Below are 19,483 nucleotides of genomic sequence, written 5' to 3'. Positions count from 1 at the left end.
TGTAGTTATTTACCACTGTTTGTACAATCGATTTGATTTATTAGAATATATTTTATTTTTAATGTTATCCTTTTAATATTTTAACCTCATTAAACATTCTTACTATTAAAGACATTGCATAATAATAGTTAAAAATCTTCAAACAGAAATATTAAAATACATTTTTAATAAACAATACATAAAATAATGAGCATAATTCTTTATTATAGACAAGAAAACCAACACTATATTAATAATCAACAACAATATTGTATTTAATAGTCACTTAAAAATGACTAAACTAGTAATTAATAGTATAATATAATTATGGATTTTTTATTTATTTATTAATTTAAAATATACTATACAAACACAAGTATGTCATATTATATAGGATAAAAAGAAAAAGAAATTAAAATTATTTCTTTTGATTTCATACTGACTATCCATAAGTCACAACTATTTTTTTAAACCCTGTGAATTTAAAATACACAATATTTATTTGAATGTTATTACTATTTATGAATTAACCAAAAAGTATTTTATTCAGTAAGTTAAAAGTTAGGGAATATTTTTTTTTAATGAAAATCAGTATTATAAAATTATATTTTATTTTTGGTAAAAAAAATCAACAATGTGAACTTAATCTAATATTTTATATTGTTACAATAATATACAAAAAAATGTACTTTATATTATATTTATAAATATATAAGTAATATACAACATCACACTAAGAATATACATTCAGGTATAATATACTATATACATTTCAAATAATATAATTTTATAGGTTAATTATTCACAACATAGACAACACAATTTTTTACATAATTGAACATAATCCTGACATCTCTTTACCTTTATTTACTATTGGATATTCCTTAAGTTTTTTTGCGTTGTGCATCAGTCTTGGTTTCATTTCTCTTTGCATTTTAGGAGCTACTACAGTTTCCATTTCAAGTCCTGGTGGTGGTGGTTGATCAGGATCAATTTCTCCAAACGTTTGTGTGAAATCTGTAGGTGACTGTGGTTCAATGGATGTGTTTTCAGAGAGGACGATTGGTTTTACAATAGGTGTAATTTTTTGACTGATGTTTATTTTGATTGTGCCCATTGCAGGAGCAACAGGAACATTCCATTCAGTGTCAGTGTTTCCATCAATAGAACACGTCATTGTGGAAACAGGAGATGGAGATTTAGGTTTAATTTCTTCAGGTACAATTTCTTGAGTGATTGGAGGGGATGACAAATTTTTAACGATTTCAACAATGGGTTCATCTAATTTAGGCGATGAAGCTTCAGTAACTTGAATTATCTCCATAGTATCAGGAATTTCCAAATCCTCATATTTCATTGTATTCGTATTTTCTTCAGTCTGTAATTCTTGAAAAACAGGTTCGGTTTGATGTAAATTTCCATCTGTAATTTGATCTTCATTTTCTTTTGGTTTGATTGATTCTATTTCCATTATTGTTTCTGTTTCTTTAATTGTTTGCGTTTGTGTTTCTATTCCTGTTTCATCAGTTTCCATAAATGTTTCGGTTTCCATAACTGTTTCTGTTTCCATAAGTGTTTCTGTTTCCATAACTGTTTCTGTTTTTATAACTGTTTCTGTTTCCATAACTGCTTCTGTTTTAATAACAGCTTCTGTTTCTATAACTATTTCAGTTTTCGTAACAATTTCTTTGTCTAGAACTGCTTTGTTTTCTGTAGATATTTCTTTAATCTCAACTGGTTCTTTTTCCATAGACATTTCTTTATTTATTAATGGATCTTTCTCAGTTAAAAGTTTTTCTTCGTCTTTCAATTGTATTATTTCTTTCTTTTCATCTTTGATTTTTATACCTTCTGTTAATTTTAAATCAAATTGCTCTTCTTCTTTAATTTCAATTCTTTGATTTTCCAATTGTTTAGCATCTTCAATAGCTCGATTTCTCTTCCGAATTTTTTCCTCTCGAGTTTTCTAAAATAAAGCAATTTTAAATGTAATTAAAAATCAAGAAATAAAATGTTTAACTTACAATCATATCATCATGGCACATAGGATGATAAAGTCGTTTATCTTTTTCAACACAATTCTTCAATTGCCACTCTTCATCTTTTTCATTATAAAATTGTTCAAACTGATCATGACACAAATAACAGGCAGCTAATTCACTATTTTCACCAGCTGGAACACAAGGAACATTCTCTTCTTCTAATTTTTCATCTTCTTTAGCACCCTTTTCTGCTTGTATATCAAACCAACTCGCAGCTAAAAGTGGTATAAAAATGCTTTGTGAATTTAATTATGAATTCAGGGAAACAAAAATCATAATTATAAAATTATTCAAATTAGATATTATGCATTGAATGAATGTATAATAATAATAAAAATAATAATTTCAAACTTATTTTGAGTGTAGGTATTTAAAAATGTAGCAAACTTATAAATAATAAAACTAATACAACAAATAAGTAAACTTATCCCTATAGCTTTCAACCAGCATATTATCATATATTACTGAATGATGTCACCAACATTTTTTTGGGTTTAATGTTATTCATAGTAGACTTTGATCTTAATGATTTAAATTTATAGATTTCATAGATAAACATTATGATGAAAAAATAAGGTTGAGATGATATCATACAATATTAAATAATTACATTGTTAATATACAAAAAAATTAATTATGCAATGGGTATGTTAAATTAAATATTATTAATTGATAAATATCAAAATATTTTATTAATTATTATGCAGAAAGTAAATTTGAAAATTGATCAACTAAATTTTATTTAAGAAAAAATATTTTTCTTAGGATCTTGAAACAAAAGTATAAATTTATTAATTACCTCTAGTAGTTTCATCTTCTTGTTCTTCGTATTTACACCAGTCACTAGTATCATAATACCATTTTCTAGATTGGACAGTCTTGCTTGCCATTTTTTCACGTCTATTTTGTCTAAAATGCCAATCTAAATGACTACTATACTTAATGGTAAACTCTGCCGTAAAACGAATACCACAAGAACTGCACTGGATTCCTGTGTATAAGTTGTGAATTAATCCTGGTTGTTTTCTGAAACAAAACAATATATTTATAACAAAATAAAGTAACTTCAAAAATTATAATACTAACTGTTTTAAGGACGAAGGATCTGAAAAATCAACAGGTTTTATGGTTAAATTGTCTGCCTCTTTCTCTTTCTTTTTTAGTTTTGATTGGACAACTTCTTTAGGCTTGTCCTTAGGCACAATTCCACTATCTACCAACTTCTTAAATAGCTCATTGATATCCATATCACTAGGTAAGACAGAAGGTATTGTAGGCGCAGACACTGTAGGTGGTACATAAGAATTTGTAACAGATTCCAATTTCTGAGGAACATTAGAAAGTAGAGGTAGTGATGTTGTAGCTGCAAAGTTAAAAATACAAATTAATTACTCAACAGTTTTAAATATTTATTTTTGGTATTCTAGATTTACTTGGTGCTAAAGAATACGAAGATGAAAATGATTGAGGAGGAAGTTGGTTAATATCTTCATTTGGTATTAATGTAGTCATTTCAAAACCTGTGAAATTTTGTGGAATCGGTGGAGCAGATATTGGTGGTAAAGATTCAGTAGAAGAATCTTCAGTCAGTACTACACCCATCATTTGAGAAATAGCAGCATAACCTGGTCTAATGTTTGGTGGTAATCTTGTGAATCTTAAGTAATGTTTATTTCCTCTTACAATAATTGCTTGTGGTGGTCCGTTATAGTTGACTTTGAACGGTTGATCATTAATCATAGCTCTCATCAAACCATCAATAAAACGAAAAATAAGTGCTGTATTACCCACATCAATGCGCTGTGGTTTAGCATCTAAATAGACTGGCACAGTGTAAGAGTTATCAATAATAATAGCTATACGACCAGCAACTAAATCTTGTCGCTTTGTGTTCCCTATATTAACTGAAGGAGGAGGGCCTTCAAGTTTAACAGATCTTTTAACACCACCTAGATCTGTAAAGATTGGAGGGCCACCAAAAAAACATTCATAGAATTGACCATCTAAATAAAGTTCTCGAGTTGGTGCACCTAACCGTACTCTATGAGGTTGACCATCTAATAAAAATTCTCTATCAGGACTATTAAAATGACATAAAACTGGAAAAAGATCGTCAAATATAATATTTTTTGGAGTTCCTTGAAAATAAATCTCTCTAGGATCATCCCAAGATACAAAAGTAATTGCGGTTGGACCATAAAATCGTACTTCTCTTGATACCCCATCAATACTGATAGTTTTTGTAGCATCATGAGCAATCATATCCAATATTACAGGATCTGAAGGAGGAATAACAGGTACTGTCCAATCAGGCGAAGAAGATGCAAACGGAGCAGTTGGTCTAGGCACCTCATACATAGGCGGTGGAACAAGAGATCTTGTTGAATGAGAATAATTTGGACGAGGTCCTCTAGACCAAGGTTCAATTCGATTTTGAGAGAATCTGGATCCATTTTCTGGTCTTGAATTCCAACTTTTATTATTTCTCCAAGTACGAGTTTTAGAATTTTCTTTTTCATTACGTTTGAATGTTGTTTTACGCCTTTTATATACAGTTCGATTCTCAGAATCTGATTTCTTGTTAATTTTTTTGGATTCATCTGAACCTGTAGAACAACTTTTTGAAGAACAATCGCTATCGCTTCCGCTGACATCACTAGGTTTTTTTGTAACAATGTTCCAAGAGCCAAGCCCAGGACTGTTCTCGTCAATAGGTTTTTCTATTATAGTTGCTGTTTCTACTAAGATAGGTTTTAAATCAGTTCCATTTCCAATAACAGGTAGAGTAATTTTTGGAATAATGTACTCCTTTAACTTAGTATTAGGATCTTCTGTATTATTTACTTCTTCTAATTTTTCCACTTCTGTCATTTTAATCACCTAAACATTAAAATGAATAATAATAATAATAATTTCAATATTCTATAAATACATAAAACTCATTTTTTAATTCAACAAAATTGTATTATTCTTACCTGACACATAATTTTTTTATATTCATCATAAGATATGCTTCCTGCATTTAAAGCTTCTTCAGCTTGTCTAAGAATATGACTTTTGTTATTTTGTGTAGGTTTAGCTCTCATATCTATGTCCATTGTATCATTATTTTCCATAGATGTTTCTTTCAATTCAGTAGGTATTTTTTTGGCAGGAGACTTATATGGTGTTTTAAAAGTATCTGGTTTTATTTCCTTATATTTTGCCCAAGATTTACCAACCTCAGGATTTGATATTTCAGAAATTTGTGGTGGAGGTGGTGGTGTAGGTACAATAGTCGGAGCAGTTAATGTTCGTAAATCTACATCTTCTGCACCAAAGAGTCTGAAAATTATTTTTATTGAAATAAAAATAAATATTAAACTAGTTAAAGCATACATAAACATTATATGTTAACAGAAATATATTAATTTAAAATAATATTATACTATAAGATTTATCATTTAAAACTAAAACAGGAATTTGAAGTTTTTATAATCACACCTAATAACTAACTTTAATACATTATTATTTAGTACAAATGTATGGCATATGTCTGATAAAGAAGATAAGATTTCTACATCTATATTTATAATTGTCCAGAACTAAAGGTTTTCCATCTAAATTTATCAAAATCCACTATCTGACAATAATTTGTTGTAGATAAAATTTGAAATACACAGTAAACAGAATATTAATTTGTTTATAATAGAAATATAAAAATAAATTTATTATCAATCGCATTGAAGGACAACTGCCAAAACAAAATATTCAAATACATGGGAACAATTTCTATTATAGAACCCAAATAAAAATAGTTAATTTTAAAAAATAAAATATATTAGTAGGTACAGTAAATTTGCAGATGATTATCAATATCAAAATACAAATGCAACAAATTTACATAATATTATGCAAAAACAAATTATTTGAAATATGTAATTCTACAGAATGATTTAATTAGTATGCTTTACTCATTTGCTTGTTTAAGTTATACATATATTCAAATTCTGATAATTGTTAATTTTTAAGTATAGTTAATGACACAACATTTAATTAATAAGGAGCATTCTGATGATAGCAACTTTGGTTTATCAAACGAAAACATACTTGATTTAATTAAAACCTTGAAATAGATGATTTGTCTGAAAATGTTAAATTGTTTCTGAGTTATTCTGATTTGAATAGCGAGTACAGTATTTTTATTTAAAGGATGTTATTATTATCGGATGCAAAATTAATCCATAAGTATTTGTAATATTAAAAACTCTATACTGGACTAAGTAGTTAATAGGAATTGTAAACAAATATTTATTATTGTATATATATATATTATATTCTTAGTATTTATAACAAAATTACTTGAAACTTTTCACTCAGATTTAGATTATAAAATGTCTACAAACGCCAGAAAAATCATCTGATTTACAAATAGATTCTTATTTAGAAAACCAATGTTGGTATTGCAAGGAATACTGCTTAATTGATGTAAAACAACTAAGTATTCTAAAATATCCTCTTCAACTACAATTCCAAAAATCAGAATTTGAACACAGGTAAAATAGTAAAATTTTAACATACAGAAAGGGTGAGATTATTAAGATTAATAAGCATGATGCTTAAAAAATCTTCCTTAACATTTTCTGTTTAGCAACGTGAAACGTAATTACACAAATTGATTGTTTTATTAAATTATGAATGACTTTCATTATTTTTAAATAATTCTATATCAATTCAAATATAATATAATTAAATTAAAAATATTAAAAAATAATCTGTATCTAATAAATATTTGGGCATGGAACATTAACATAGTTTAATACTTATTATCATTTGTGTACATAAATATAAATATTATTTTAATGTGTTGCAAGTTAATTAACAGGTAAAATAAGATGTATTTTATTAAAAGAATTGAAACAATACATTTTTGACAAAACCATTAATACATAACTGAATACATTCATTGTTCATATTTTATTGTGTTTGAATACTATTTGAAAATTTTTATAAACTTATACCTAACAACTAAACTTAACTTTAGTAATTATATACTTCAGATATATAATACTGAATCTGAAATACTAAAACACTAGAGAGTGAAGATGAAAGTTTGTATATAATAGTATACATTTTAACCTAAGAAAATGTCTATAGGAATTGAATAAAATTAATATGATACTTAATAAATTAACTTCATATCTAGAAATAAATTTCTTTTATATATATATTCACATAATGCAAGGGGATTTCTATATAAAAGTAAAATGCATTTAAAACAAAAATTATATACATTGATAATGTTCCTTAAGAAAATGCGTAAAAGATAAAAACATTTTGAGTATAAAACAATTTTAAACCTTCTAATTATTTAATGATTAATTTAAATTGTATTACATTAGTTAGAAAAAAAGAATAAAGGAACTTACTCATCAATGATTTCAGATTTGCTCTTTTTTGCTGCAGGTTCTGTATCATCAATTTTGATTGAATCGGAGGTCCTCTTCACAGTCGGGGTTTTAATTCTTAGGTCAATGTCATTTTGTTGTTTGATAATTATGTCTGCAAGAATACCTTTAATTTTCATAAAAGTTCAAACATGTGCCTTTGCACTCAGTTTGGTTTAGGAGGTTATAGATATTATGTAAGAAAAAAAACATATATTCTTCTTAGGTAGTATGTTCCGTAGAATCTACAACGTAGATGATTGTGTCAGTCAATAAGTGTTATATTAAATTTGACAACAATTATAATCAGTAACCATATTCTAATAACTATTCTGAGCTTTGTTCTTTTTTTAATTACTCATTTCTATTTTTTTTTTTTGTTTATGAAAAATTATGAGAATGTTGTAATTTTCATAAACTAAGATTAACGTAGAATCAAATACAATCAATCACACATGAAGTATTTTATCTTAGCCTCAACAATATTATCTTTTTTTTTTTAAAAATAGTAAATTATTGATAAATTTGCAAAAAATAATACTTTTTTTTTAATTCTAACAAATCTGAAGTATTATTTTTAAATTTAATTTTCAGATATGGATAATATTATATTAGCTAATGAATAAAATAAAGGTAACCCATTAAGATTGATATCTTCTAAAAAACTTCACACTATGACAAGAGTAATAAATAACAGAGTTATTGTTCCATTCGGAATCTATCACGTAGAAATACATATTATACACTACATATAAATACAAATATATATATATATATATTATTATTATTAACAATTCAGTTTTAAAACTTTTAATACAATGCAAAGAATTTCATCAAATTGGTTGTTTAATTTTAAATTTAATTTCATGTCTCTATGCAGGTAAAAAGTATTTAATACCATAATTACATTTGTCAATGGTAAAAAAAACATATTTTGTTTTATATAACAACCAATAAGCTGTGTTTTATTAAAAGTAAAACAAAGTGTTAATTTTTGATGCACTAGGAAACTCAATGTCTTAATTTGCATAAATATATAATGTAATAAAATAAGAATAACAATATCCACCAAAACATTAGCTGATGGAAGGTAAAACCAATCACATACAAAATGATAGGACTTTCTGGAAAGGTGAAATTGTGTTCATTTTATTATGGCAAAGAAATGTCTTCAGTTTATTTAAAAATAACAACAAATCGCCAACAGAAAAATTGATGATAAAATATAATTTATCTGACATTTTAATCTTACTTTGATTGGATTTTACAGCATGGATGTCTGAGTCATTTTTCATGTCTAATGGTAGTGGAGCAGCAGTTGATGGGTCAGGTGATTTCTTCATTGTTTGCATGTAGATACGAAGACGTTTTAAAGAATCAGAATCTTCCAGAGAATCAGTTTTTTCTAATTCGGAAATAATGTTTTCAGAACTATTTACACCAGCTTCATTAATTACTTCAGTAACTAAATCTTTGTCTTTAGAAACATTTATATCAACAGCTTCTCGACTAGGAAGATTAACATCATTTTTAGGTTCGTCTTTTGATAACTTTTCTTCAATTTTTGGCAGTATTGCACTTTTTATAGACACTTTTTCATCATGATCAGTTTTTAAATTTGATAATATGTTTTTTTTCTTTGAGTCCATTTCCTTAATATTTTTTTTTTCATCTCTTCTTTTGTGATACTTTTCGTCTTTCAAACTTCTTTCTTTGCGTTCAGTTTTTTTATGTGTCTTTCTGGAAAGTTCTTTTTTGGAAGGAGAACAACTTGGACTTCTTTCTTTTCTTTTTGATTCTCGATGCTTACTACTGTCTCTTTTGGGTTTATCAAATTTTTTATCTTCTTTAGTTTTGATAATTGGTTGTTTAACATCATTAGTAAGTGATGGCGATGGCTTAACAACATTTTCTACTTTTCTTAAACGTGGATCACGGTTTAAAGTTTGTAATAATTGTGTACTAACTGGGTTGATTTTGGCAATTTGTTGGTTTACATTGAAAAATGGACTGGAAACAACCTATAATAAGAAATATATATTTATTTATATATGATAATTTTTAATAACTAATTTTTTTAATTACCATTTCTGAATTTTGTTGCTGCGATACAAATGGTTGTGTAGGATTTTTAAACATTTGTCCTGCAGGTAAAGATGTTGATTTTTTAGAAGGTGAAACAATAACTTTAATGGGCATTGAAGGTGACTCAGTACTGATAGAAGATGCATCACTCATTTTAACTGGATTCTCAGTTATCCTTCGAGAATTTTCAGATGGCAGAATTTTGGCATATACTTCTTCATTTGAAGGTGAAACACTCACAGTCGAAGATGATGCACTCGCGTTAAAAGCATTCTATAAATTTTTTTAGATAAATAACAATTTAAGAATGAATATAAAATAAAATAACCTAAAATAAACTTACTTTTGATTGATTTATCTTGTTCAATGATCTTTTTTTTTGAATTTCCAATTGATTTTTGGTATGCAACAATTCCAGTTCTAGTTTTTTTTGCTGTAGTTCAAGCAATTCCTTTTGTTTCTTAATGAATTTTTCCCTTAGCGATATGTCTTCTTCTATATCATTGGGTGTAATTGGTTGTACAGGTTTAGGTGTCTCAGTATGATTAACCTGGAAAATTTAGACATATTTAAAACTATCTACGAAGTTATGTTGAACTAGGTTTACATAGTGAATGAATTACTGGCAGTATAACTTTCAAATGTTTTGTTACTGAAATATTAAACATTATCAAATGAGATCAAAGTAGCTTTGAATATTTTAAATTGTTTACATTCATTTTAATTCATACCATGTAAACCAGGTAATTAAAAATTATTATATACATTATTTAAAAATTTTGGATTAACATGAATGTTCGGTGGAGCAGCACTTAGAGGCCAATTTTTGTCAATAGAATGAATCATTACATCAAGGGCATGAAGTTTAGTAGGTGTTACAACATCATTCCACGTTGAACGTAATTTATACATATTTCCTCTGGTTTTTTCATCAACCTAAGACGACAAAAAGATATTATATAGAAAACATTTCACTTAGAATGTTAATCAAGTACAGTATAATACTCACTTTAATGAAAGTGCTAGCAAAAAGTTTCTCAATATTTTGAACGAATAGTGGTGTATATGGCTGTCCAATGTTTTTCATGACAGAGTCAATTAAGTAAAGCACTGGTAACTTGCTGTCGGCCTGCACCTGAATATAATTAATATTAAATGTAAGTTTAAAAACAAACCTGAATTATGGTTTCATCCTTGCGGTCCTCCACACTCCTCCAGAGTATCTTCCAGAATTCTCCATTATGTGCAGATAAAGGCGACCACTTATCTCAATTAATATAACACTTGTTACTAATAATTTTGATCATATATTTTATGTTATTGTTTTTCTTTTTTTATATATACATACATACATATATATATAACAAAATAGATAGTTTACAATAAATTAAAAACTATAACTATAATACATTAATAATATCATTTTTATCACTTTATTTCCTACTTAAAATTTTAAATAGCATGATTTAGATCTATAATAAATTCAACTAATGTACTGAAGAAAAAGATAATAATATATGTACTGCTATTTATACTAGAATTTTTTTATTATTTTAAGAATAAATAAAAACAAAAATGAATTTATTTTTATATTATTGTGATTATATAAACTAATCAAAAGCAGGAATACATTAATTGAATAAGCCAAGGTGATTACTTATATTTTTTCAAACTATACGATTTAAATTAATTAAACCAACTAGAAACTCAAAGTCTTTACATGACTAATATTAAGGAAACTCGAGAACTCACTGAAATACAGTAAACATTATAATAAATGTATGTATGATAAATACAAATATGAAAATTTAAAATGATATAATTTTAATTCATTTATTATATCAAACTAATATACTAGACATTTTTATGACTGCACTAATATATGTATGGGATAATTTAACAATGAAAATTTAAAAAATGTAGCTTAATTTATTCAAAGAATAAAATGAAAACATACAAATAATATTTTTGTCAATAAGAATAAAAATTGTATAAAACTCTTAATTTTTTCAATAAAAAGTAATTTGATTAATAATACTCCTACTTAGTTACTACATTAAAATATAATATGAGTATTAATTATTGTATCATTAACAATCATCAAAATAAAATATGAATGTAAAACATAGTACAAATCTGTTTACAGTGGTTTTGAAATAAGTTTTTAATAAAATTATAATTTTTTTTTTTTAAATCAATACACATGATACAAATTTAAGACAAAGAGGATTCATATTTATCAAGTATAAATAGTTTACAACTTTTGTAATGTTTATAAAATTATTTTAATATTGAGAGTTGGAATATAAACTTATAAATTGAATATACTCATATTATGTATACTGTTAGGTAGTTTAAATTTTTACTTAAAAACTTTAAATATTTAGATAAAATTGAGTTCTCAAGGTAACATCATTTTTATTGTATAGTCAGGAAATACTATAGGTTTCATTTAAATAAATATGGTTGATACATAAATACATGAATGTGCTTGATTGTTATTTTAATTAAGACGGGTAATAATAATGTAAAATCATAATTTCTATCTGGAGATAATTCCAGTCTTATCAATTTTCTACTACATGATATACATAAGTGAGAAAAATATACTTCTACAATATAACAACTTTAAGTAATTGTAAATATTCTGAAGCTTATTAAAACATATCATACTCTTTGACTAATCATAATAAGAAAAAAGTTATTTGGATTTGTGTTGTATACAACCTGCCGATACAAAAATGACACATATAGATTGATGTTTATAAATCACACAATTACAATACACAATAAATATTGTACATACAATGTATTAAGATTTTTTGCAATTGCACATCTAATTGTAGATTACAATATATACAGAGTCATTAATTTTAAAGTAATTATTAAATTTAAATTTTTTATGTTTATGAACAAAACTTTTTACATATTATATAGATTGGTGAAGTATATTTCAATTTCAACATTCAGATAAAATTGTTTTCCTGACAAATTAAACTAATAGTTATTGTAGCTTTTATGTGGTGTTTAATTTTAGGCAACATCAATATCAGTAATTTAGAAGCTATTGTTTTTATGGTATCTGTTAATTATATTTATGAATAATAACATTAAATATGTTACACTACATATTAATATACATTTCCTACTGTATTGGAAAGATAAAATTGTCATTTTTTGTAATACTTGTACAAGACTTCATCAAAAACTATGCTCTATAGTACCAGCATTTTAATAAGATGTTATTATCAATAGTTAACTATATGGAATGATATAAATTAATTTAAATAGTATTGTATTGTGTCATTAAAAATAAGAGGTAAGACTTCTAGAGTTTATTAAGAGTTATTAATTATATGTCTAATATTTACTTCAATGTTTTTCATTTTGAAAATAAGATTAATATTTTACTTGACACAAGTAACATACTGAGGAGACTTTCTAAATGTTGGAACAGTCACAAAATTCACAATTCCTAATAATTTGATTCCATTTAGTGAAGAAATTACTTAGTAATTATTTTAATCATAAAAATATATAAACTAACATTAAAAAAAAAAAATTAAGGTACGTATGATAAAAACACTTCTTGAAGGAAATTAAATATAATACTATATTATAATGCCACATTACATAAATTAATATCCAAGGAAAAAATCACTTTTAAAACTCTGAAACCTATATTAATCAATGACCTCTCTGCATTTATTTGTTTTCTTCAATGTACAAACTAAATCTTAATAAATGTGTTAACTAAATCATCAACTTCAGGAATACAAGTGCAAGCCATTGATTAAAACACACTGAGATGTCCAATTGTATGTATATTTTATTTATACTAAAATAATACATCCACAACAAAAATTATTCATAATCAATATTATTTTAGATATATTTTAATACCTACCTTTATGTTTTATTACTAATTGAAGTAAATAACATAAAGGTGAAACCTAATATTTTATATGATCATCTCATTCAACCAGATTTACTCAGATCCATTATTTTCGAAGTGGTTAAACTTGATGTCTTCTGGAGTAAATTATTAACTCCCAACACAAATAAGATAAAACATTTTTTTTTTAAAATGATTATCCTTTTTAACTAAATAATAAAATTCTGTATTTTTATCAATATGTTACATAATATTGAGTATAGGTGTCATAGAAGTAAAGAAAGTGTTAAAGAAACATTATTAATCAACTTTTAGATTTTATTTACACTTTAAAATAAATTATAGTAAATACAGCACTAGTATTATAATTTTTTTTCATTTACAATACACGTTTGCTAATAAACCAATTATTTAAAAAAGTAAACCATTTATTTTTCATATTCTTACTGAGCTTTTCAAAGAAATATTTGCCAAATATTAAATAAAAAGAAAAAAAGAAAAAAAGAGGACCAAAAAGGACGTAAACCATATTTAGTCACATCATATATTTTTATTTCATGTCGTTTAAATATTGTAAATATTCACATATATTTGTACTTTAACTAAATATATGCCATCATAGCCAGAGGGATTTCAGCACTATTATTATCCAAAATACGCATACTATGCAATCTGAATTCATTAATGTAGATATTAAATATTATCTACTTTAAGTAAAAGTTTCCAATAATATTATATTTTAATTTTATCAGATAGGATCAATATATTTAAAAACAAATAGTTTGGGTTCACAATGTGGTGAATATCCCTCTGTTATGACATTAAAATATTCATTACTATTATAAAGTTTAAAAACCTTATGCAGTTGTCTTTCAATACACTGTACAATGATTGGCGCATAAGCTGAGTTCTCTTCAGCCAGCATTGTCAACATGTTTATCAAAGGTTTGCTATTGATGTTGAGGTCGGCTAAGGCATTACAATATTCTTCTGCTACTTCTTTTTCTTTGGCAGTCATTGTTGGTTTTGTTTTGTTCGGATTAAAAGTTTCAATACTTCCACCACTAAAACATAAATGTAAAATATATACATTATCTCATAAGCAATTACTATAAAATAGGAGTTAGACAATTTATGTAGTTCTCAATTAAAATCATTTGATTAATAGCAAGAGCTACTAGGCTACAACAGTAATAAAATTAAATGTACCTATTTTTTTTTTCAATTTAGGGAAACGGCTCAATAGTTCATTGTTTATCTTTTTGACCGACTATCTGACATGTTAAATAGGCATAAACACATAATTTTTACATTAATAACAATGTTACAAAATACTTTGTTTATAAAGCTATTCTATAGTTCTATACTCAATAATTACAAAGTAATCAATAAATAATGATAGATACATAGAACAAATTTATGTTACATGGTTTCATGTTATACATCACCACGACTACTAACTATAATATTTTAATGAGAATGACATAAGTAAGCACAATATAATATAATATGGGAAACCCCAAATATCAATAACAAACTTATTAAATATCAAATATATTTTGTATTCTATAAATTATAATGCATTAATGTATCAGCACAAGATTTGAGAGACTCTACGGACTGTGAACTTAATAATACAGTGTGTTCACCAATTTAGGGAACACTGAATTTCTCGGCCGGATTTGTTTGGAATAAATCGATTATTTTTTTTACAAACTGATGGTATATGAATACACGTTTTTCGATACATTTCAAAATTTTTTGAGAATTTGGTCTGCGCATGTGCAGTAAAAACTTTTTTTTTTTAATAGCAACACCATTTTTAATACCATATTCGGATAGGCATATTTTTTTAATGTAATTTTCATGTATCAACTATGGCTCTAAGTTTAATATTGACTGAATAAGAGCCAAGTCAATTTAATTAAATAATACATTTTTAATTAATTCTTATTGGTTACTTTTTGAATATTTGTAGTATTTTTTGAACTAAGAGCCATAGTTGATACAGGAAAATTACTTTAAAAAAATAGGCCTATCCGAATATGGTGTTAAAAATAGGTGTTGCTATTTAAAAAAAAAAGTTTTAACTGCGCGTGCGCAGACCAAATTCTCAACAAATTTTGAAATGTATCGAAAAACGTGTATTCATATACCATCAGTTTGTAAAAAAAAATTGATTTATTCCAAACAAATTCGGCCGAGAAATTCAGTGTTCCCTAAATCGGTGAACACACTGTATATGTGTGATTGCTATTCAAAAGCTCAGAATCATATTATAAAATAGAAATATATGACAATATTAAATACTTATAGGGCTATTGGTCATTTATTTTTTTAAATATCAGTAGATACCTTATATGTATTAATTCAATCATTTAGATTGGTTATCAAGTTTAATATTTTATCTAAAATACACGGATATTTAAAACTGAATAGTTTTCCATTGAGACAAAACTCTATTTTTTTGTAATTCATTAAAATGAACATATTTCATAGTTACTTAATTGTTCTGTATAACTATACAAGATGATGATAAAATTTTAATAACAACTCACTATCTCGGCATAAAAATGTTTAAACATAATTTAAAATATAATGATTAACACTAAATATTACAAAACCATTATTCTAATATTTTTTAATGATAATTTATACATTTTATATATAGATGTACAATACTAAACTGTTTTTGTACTTTAATAAAAAGTATGGAATTTAATTGATACTTAAATAAAATATATATGATACACAATACCTAAAGAAAAATATTTCTCTCGTTTTTCTTATTGCTACTTATTATATTGTTGAAATAAAAACACAAAAAATATTGAGGTAGTCTTATAGGTACGTATAATATCTTGATGAGATGGATGTAGGCAATGTCGAATGAATGTTGAGTGTGTGACAAATTATAATTCTTACAGTATAAATTAATTGTACAATAAACTAAGAAAGTTTCACCTATATCAGTGAAAATTAAAAATACCACAGAATAAATAAATGTATTACAAAATGTTTAAACATTAGAACAATACCTAAATAACTAACTTTGTTTTTTTATTTTTACATAAATGTTTAAATTCTTTCTGTGATTTTTAAAGTTAAAAATGCCTTGTGAATTAAGATGAAAAGACTAACCTTTGAATAAGAAACTAAGTAAAAATAATTCAGTAATTAAATTTGTTCACTGACTAAACGAGCAGTAGTCAGTAAACAGTGTTAACTGAACACAAACAACAATTTAAATTAGATGTAGTAAATTCTAGATTATTTTTTTGCAGAACTATGTAGGTACAGTACTAAAATTGTATTCATGCAGAATATAAGTTTTTGGGAAAAATCAAATGTAAATGTTATATATTTTAGTAAAAACACATTATCTGTTTATCTAAAAATACTATTTGATATTATCTACCTGTTTTACCTAGATTAAATACCATTTTTTTTACTAAATTTGTATTTTACAAATTAACCTCAAAATTCAAAAATCTATGGTTACCATGCCACCATAGATAATTGAATTTATTGGAATAATTTAAAATGTGAATTGTTTGAGAAAATGATTGACTGGGATAGTTCCAATAATATTCTCATGCATATCTGATTTTTTCTTCAAACCTACAGTAGATACTATTGTATAATAAAACCCAGAAAACGTCAGTTTACATATGGACCTAACCCATGATTTTGTTATAATGATAATACTATTTATATATTTAATAGATTAGAAATTATTAGGTAAATACAAGGCAATGTACCTATATATCTTACAATGTTGTTTACACAATTTTTTAACTGTTTGTAAAAATTTGAAATGTGAATCTAAACAAACAATAACCACGAACACAAAACATTTTTATGTTGGGTATTGTTTAAGTTATATATCATTAATTACCTGCTTAATAGTTATAGGTTCTTCCTCTAACGTTAAATATTTGGGTATGACACTAGACAAAAGACTTACCTGGGCCACACATATTAAACAAAAACGGCTCATACTAAATGCCAGACGAAGAGCACTCTTTCCACTTATTGGGAAACAATCAAAAATGAACCTTAATACAAAACTGCTACTATACAAAACCCTCTTCAAACCAATTTGGCTATATGGTATCCAACTATGGGGATCAGCAAAAAAATCAAATATTTGTAAAATCCAAACATTCCAATCAACCTCACTACGCATGATTACATGCGCCCCTCCGTATGTTTCAAATCATACCTTACATTCAGACTTAAAAATACTCAATGTCAAAGAAGAAGCCAAAAACTCCTACAAACTTTTCCGTGCCAGTCTTGCAAACCACTCTAACCCTCTAATCCTTGCTCTAAACTCTGAGTCCACTCCTGGGAACTCACCTAGAAGGTTAAAGCGTAGCTGGAACCGTGACTTAAAATAATTCTAACCCTCTTGCCAGTAAGTGTTGCCGCTGGGTGATTACTTCATCAAGTCCAGACAAGTCAATCATGTCATTAAACGTAAATCCTCAAACATGCTTATTGTAAAATGTATTTATAGATTGTATGTATTAAAAATAAAATTTAAAAAAATAGTTATAGGTTATAATTAAGTTTTATTTTTTGTCAGGTGATCAACTAAAAAATTAATAATGAATTAATCACTATTATAGAAATTTTCAAAGCAAAACTAATTTACAAGCATTAAAAAAAGTATTTTTTATAATCAATTTAATAAGATGGTCATAATATTTAATTACTTTAAAAGGTAAAAATTTTAAAAATAATTCTAGATTTACCAATTGGTAAATACAATGGTTTTATTGGCATAATAATATTCAATTATAACGCGATAACTGAACTATGAAAAATAATTTAAATACATATTATAAAAATCACAAATTGTTTAACTATGTAGGTAGATGAAAAAAAGTACCTAAACTTTTTATTTTTTTATATATGTATGTAAGTTAACTGAAAAATTAGTTATTTTGTAATCAACAAAAATAGAATATAAAAATGTGTAATAAGAAAAAATAGCATTAATGCATGGTCCACATTATGTACCTACTTAGATGAATCTTAAAACTACCAGAAAATGATTTAAATCTTATAAAATAAGATTATGGGATTGGGCTTAAGCATAAACATTAATAAAAATGATGTGTTAACCTAAAAGGGATCTTCTATGATTAAAAGTAACACAAAATGCTATTGGTTATGCAATTGTTGACATTTCATCAAGTGGAAAAACAATTTAATAAAAACAATAGATGGTGAATTATAATATGGTTTTAATGATTTGATCAAATTTGTCTTAGCTATGAATACCCAAGTAGGTTAATAAAATATAATTGAGTACTTAAGGACTAAGTACACCGTTGACAATAATAACGTTATCTCTTAAAACACTCACGCGATCGTTAACATTAGATGTTTCGTCGGCCACCTCGAGGTCGATGTTCGAAACAAACCTACAACTGAAAACGGCATCGACGAGGGAACGAAACTAAATGCGAAAAGCAATTGGAATACATTCGGAACATGTCCTGCTTAGGAAACCTCAGCGAGGTTGCAGATGAAAAAAAAATATGGCACACACCGTCATGGCCGCTATAGACCGCTCAGTTTTCGAATGACGATAAAAACTCGATTACCGAATAAATAACATTTAGGATCCCAAATGTCTTATAATATGTTGTCAAACACACGGAAATGTAATAGTTATGAACACACTTACCGGAATGCGATGACACGGCGATCGAATGATGTGTCGAGTGTGCCTTCGGTCCGCTAGGTCTTTGAAGTTCGAACGTGTCAGTGTTTGTGCCGTTTGTGGCGATTGCCTCTCATATCAGACGCCTGCTGCTCGAAGGTAAGCGACGAAATAACAAGTAACAACTACAATATGTGAATAATGAATATTATATTTAATGTAACGATTAGTTAACTTAAATATAATAATTTTCGTTGAATCGTGAATTGTTATTAGTTTATTACGCTGTACGCATCTGTAGTCTGTACGGATTGCGAAGCAGAATGATCGTAAAATTGTACAAGATGGCGGACGCCCGACGATCTAACGTTCACGCACA

General features: G+C 26.2%; 1 protein-coding gene across 1 annotated transcript; it reads right to left on the bottom strand.

Annotated features, from left to right (window-relative positions):
• Window positions 1-184: 184 nt before the first annotated feature.
• Window positions 185-19,444, bottom strand: LOC107166623 (Pcf11 cleavage and polyadenylation factor subunit). Its single transcript, XM_015515374.2, has 14 exons — window positions 19,129-19,444; window positions 14,284-14,491; window positions 10,542-10,667; window positions 10,298-10,468; window positions 9,876-10,082; window positions 9,533-9,805; window positions 8,700-9,468; window positions 7,430-7,562; window positions 4,997-5,345; window positions 3,455-4,901; window positions 3,108-3,384; window positions 2,821-3,047; window positions 2,004-2,236; window positions 185-1,945 (listed from the first exon to the last, which is right to left on the bottom strand). The coding sequence occupies exons 2-14, from the start codon at window positions 14,443-14,445 to the stop codon at window positions 806-808; spliced, it is 5,514 nt and encodes a 1,837-aa protein (XP_015370860.2). The 5' UTR covers window positions 14,446-14,491; window positions 19,129-19,444; the 3' UTR covers window positions 185-805.
• Window positions 19,445-19,483: the final 39 nt, after the last annotated feature.

This window comes from Diuraphis noxia, unplaced genomic scaffold (genome assembly GCF_037042655.1).
Source record: "Diuraphis noxia isolate RWA-SAM2 unplaced genomic scaffold, SU_Dnox_SAM2 contig0003, whole genome shotgun sequence".
Lineage (NCBI taxonomy): Eukaryota > Metazoa > Arthropoda > Insecta > Hemiptera > Aphididae > Diuraphis > Diuraphis noxia.
The sequence above is the reverse complement of the archived record's forward strand: the minus strand, read 5'-3'. Positions and strand labels throughout refer to the sequence as shown.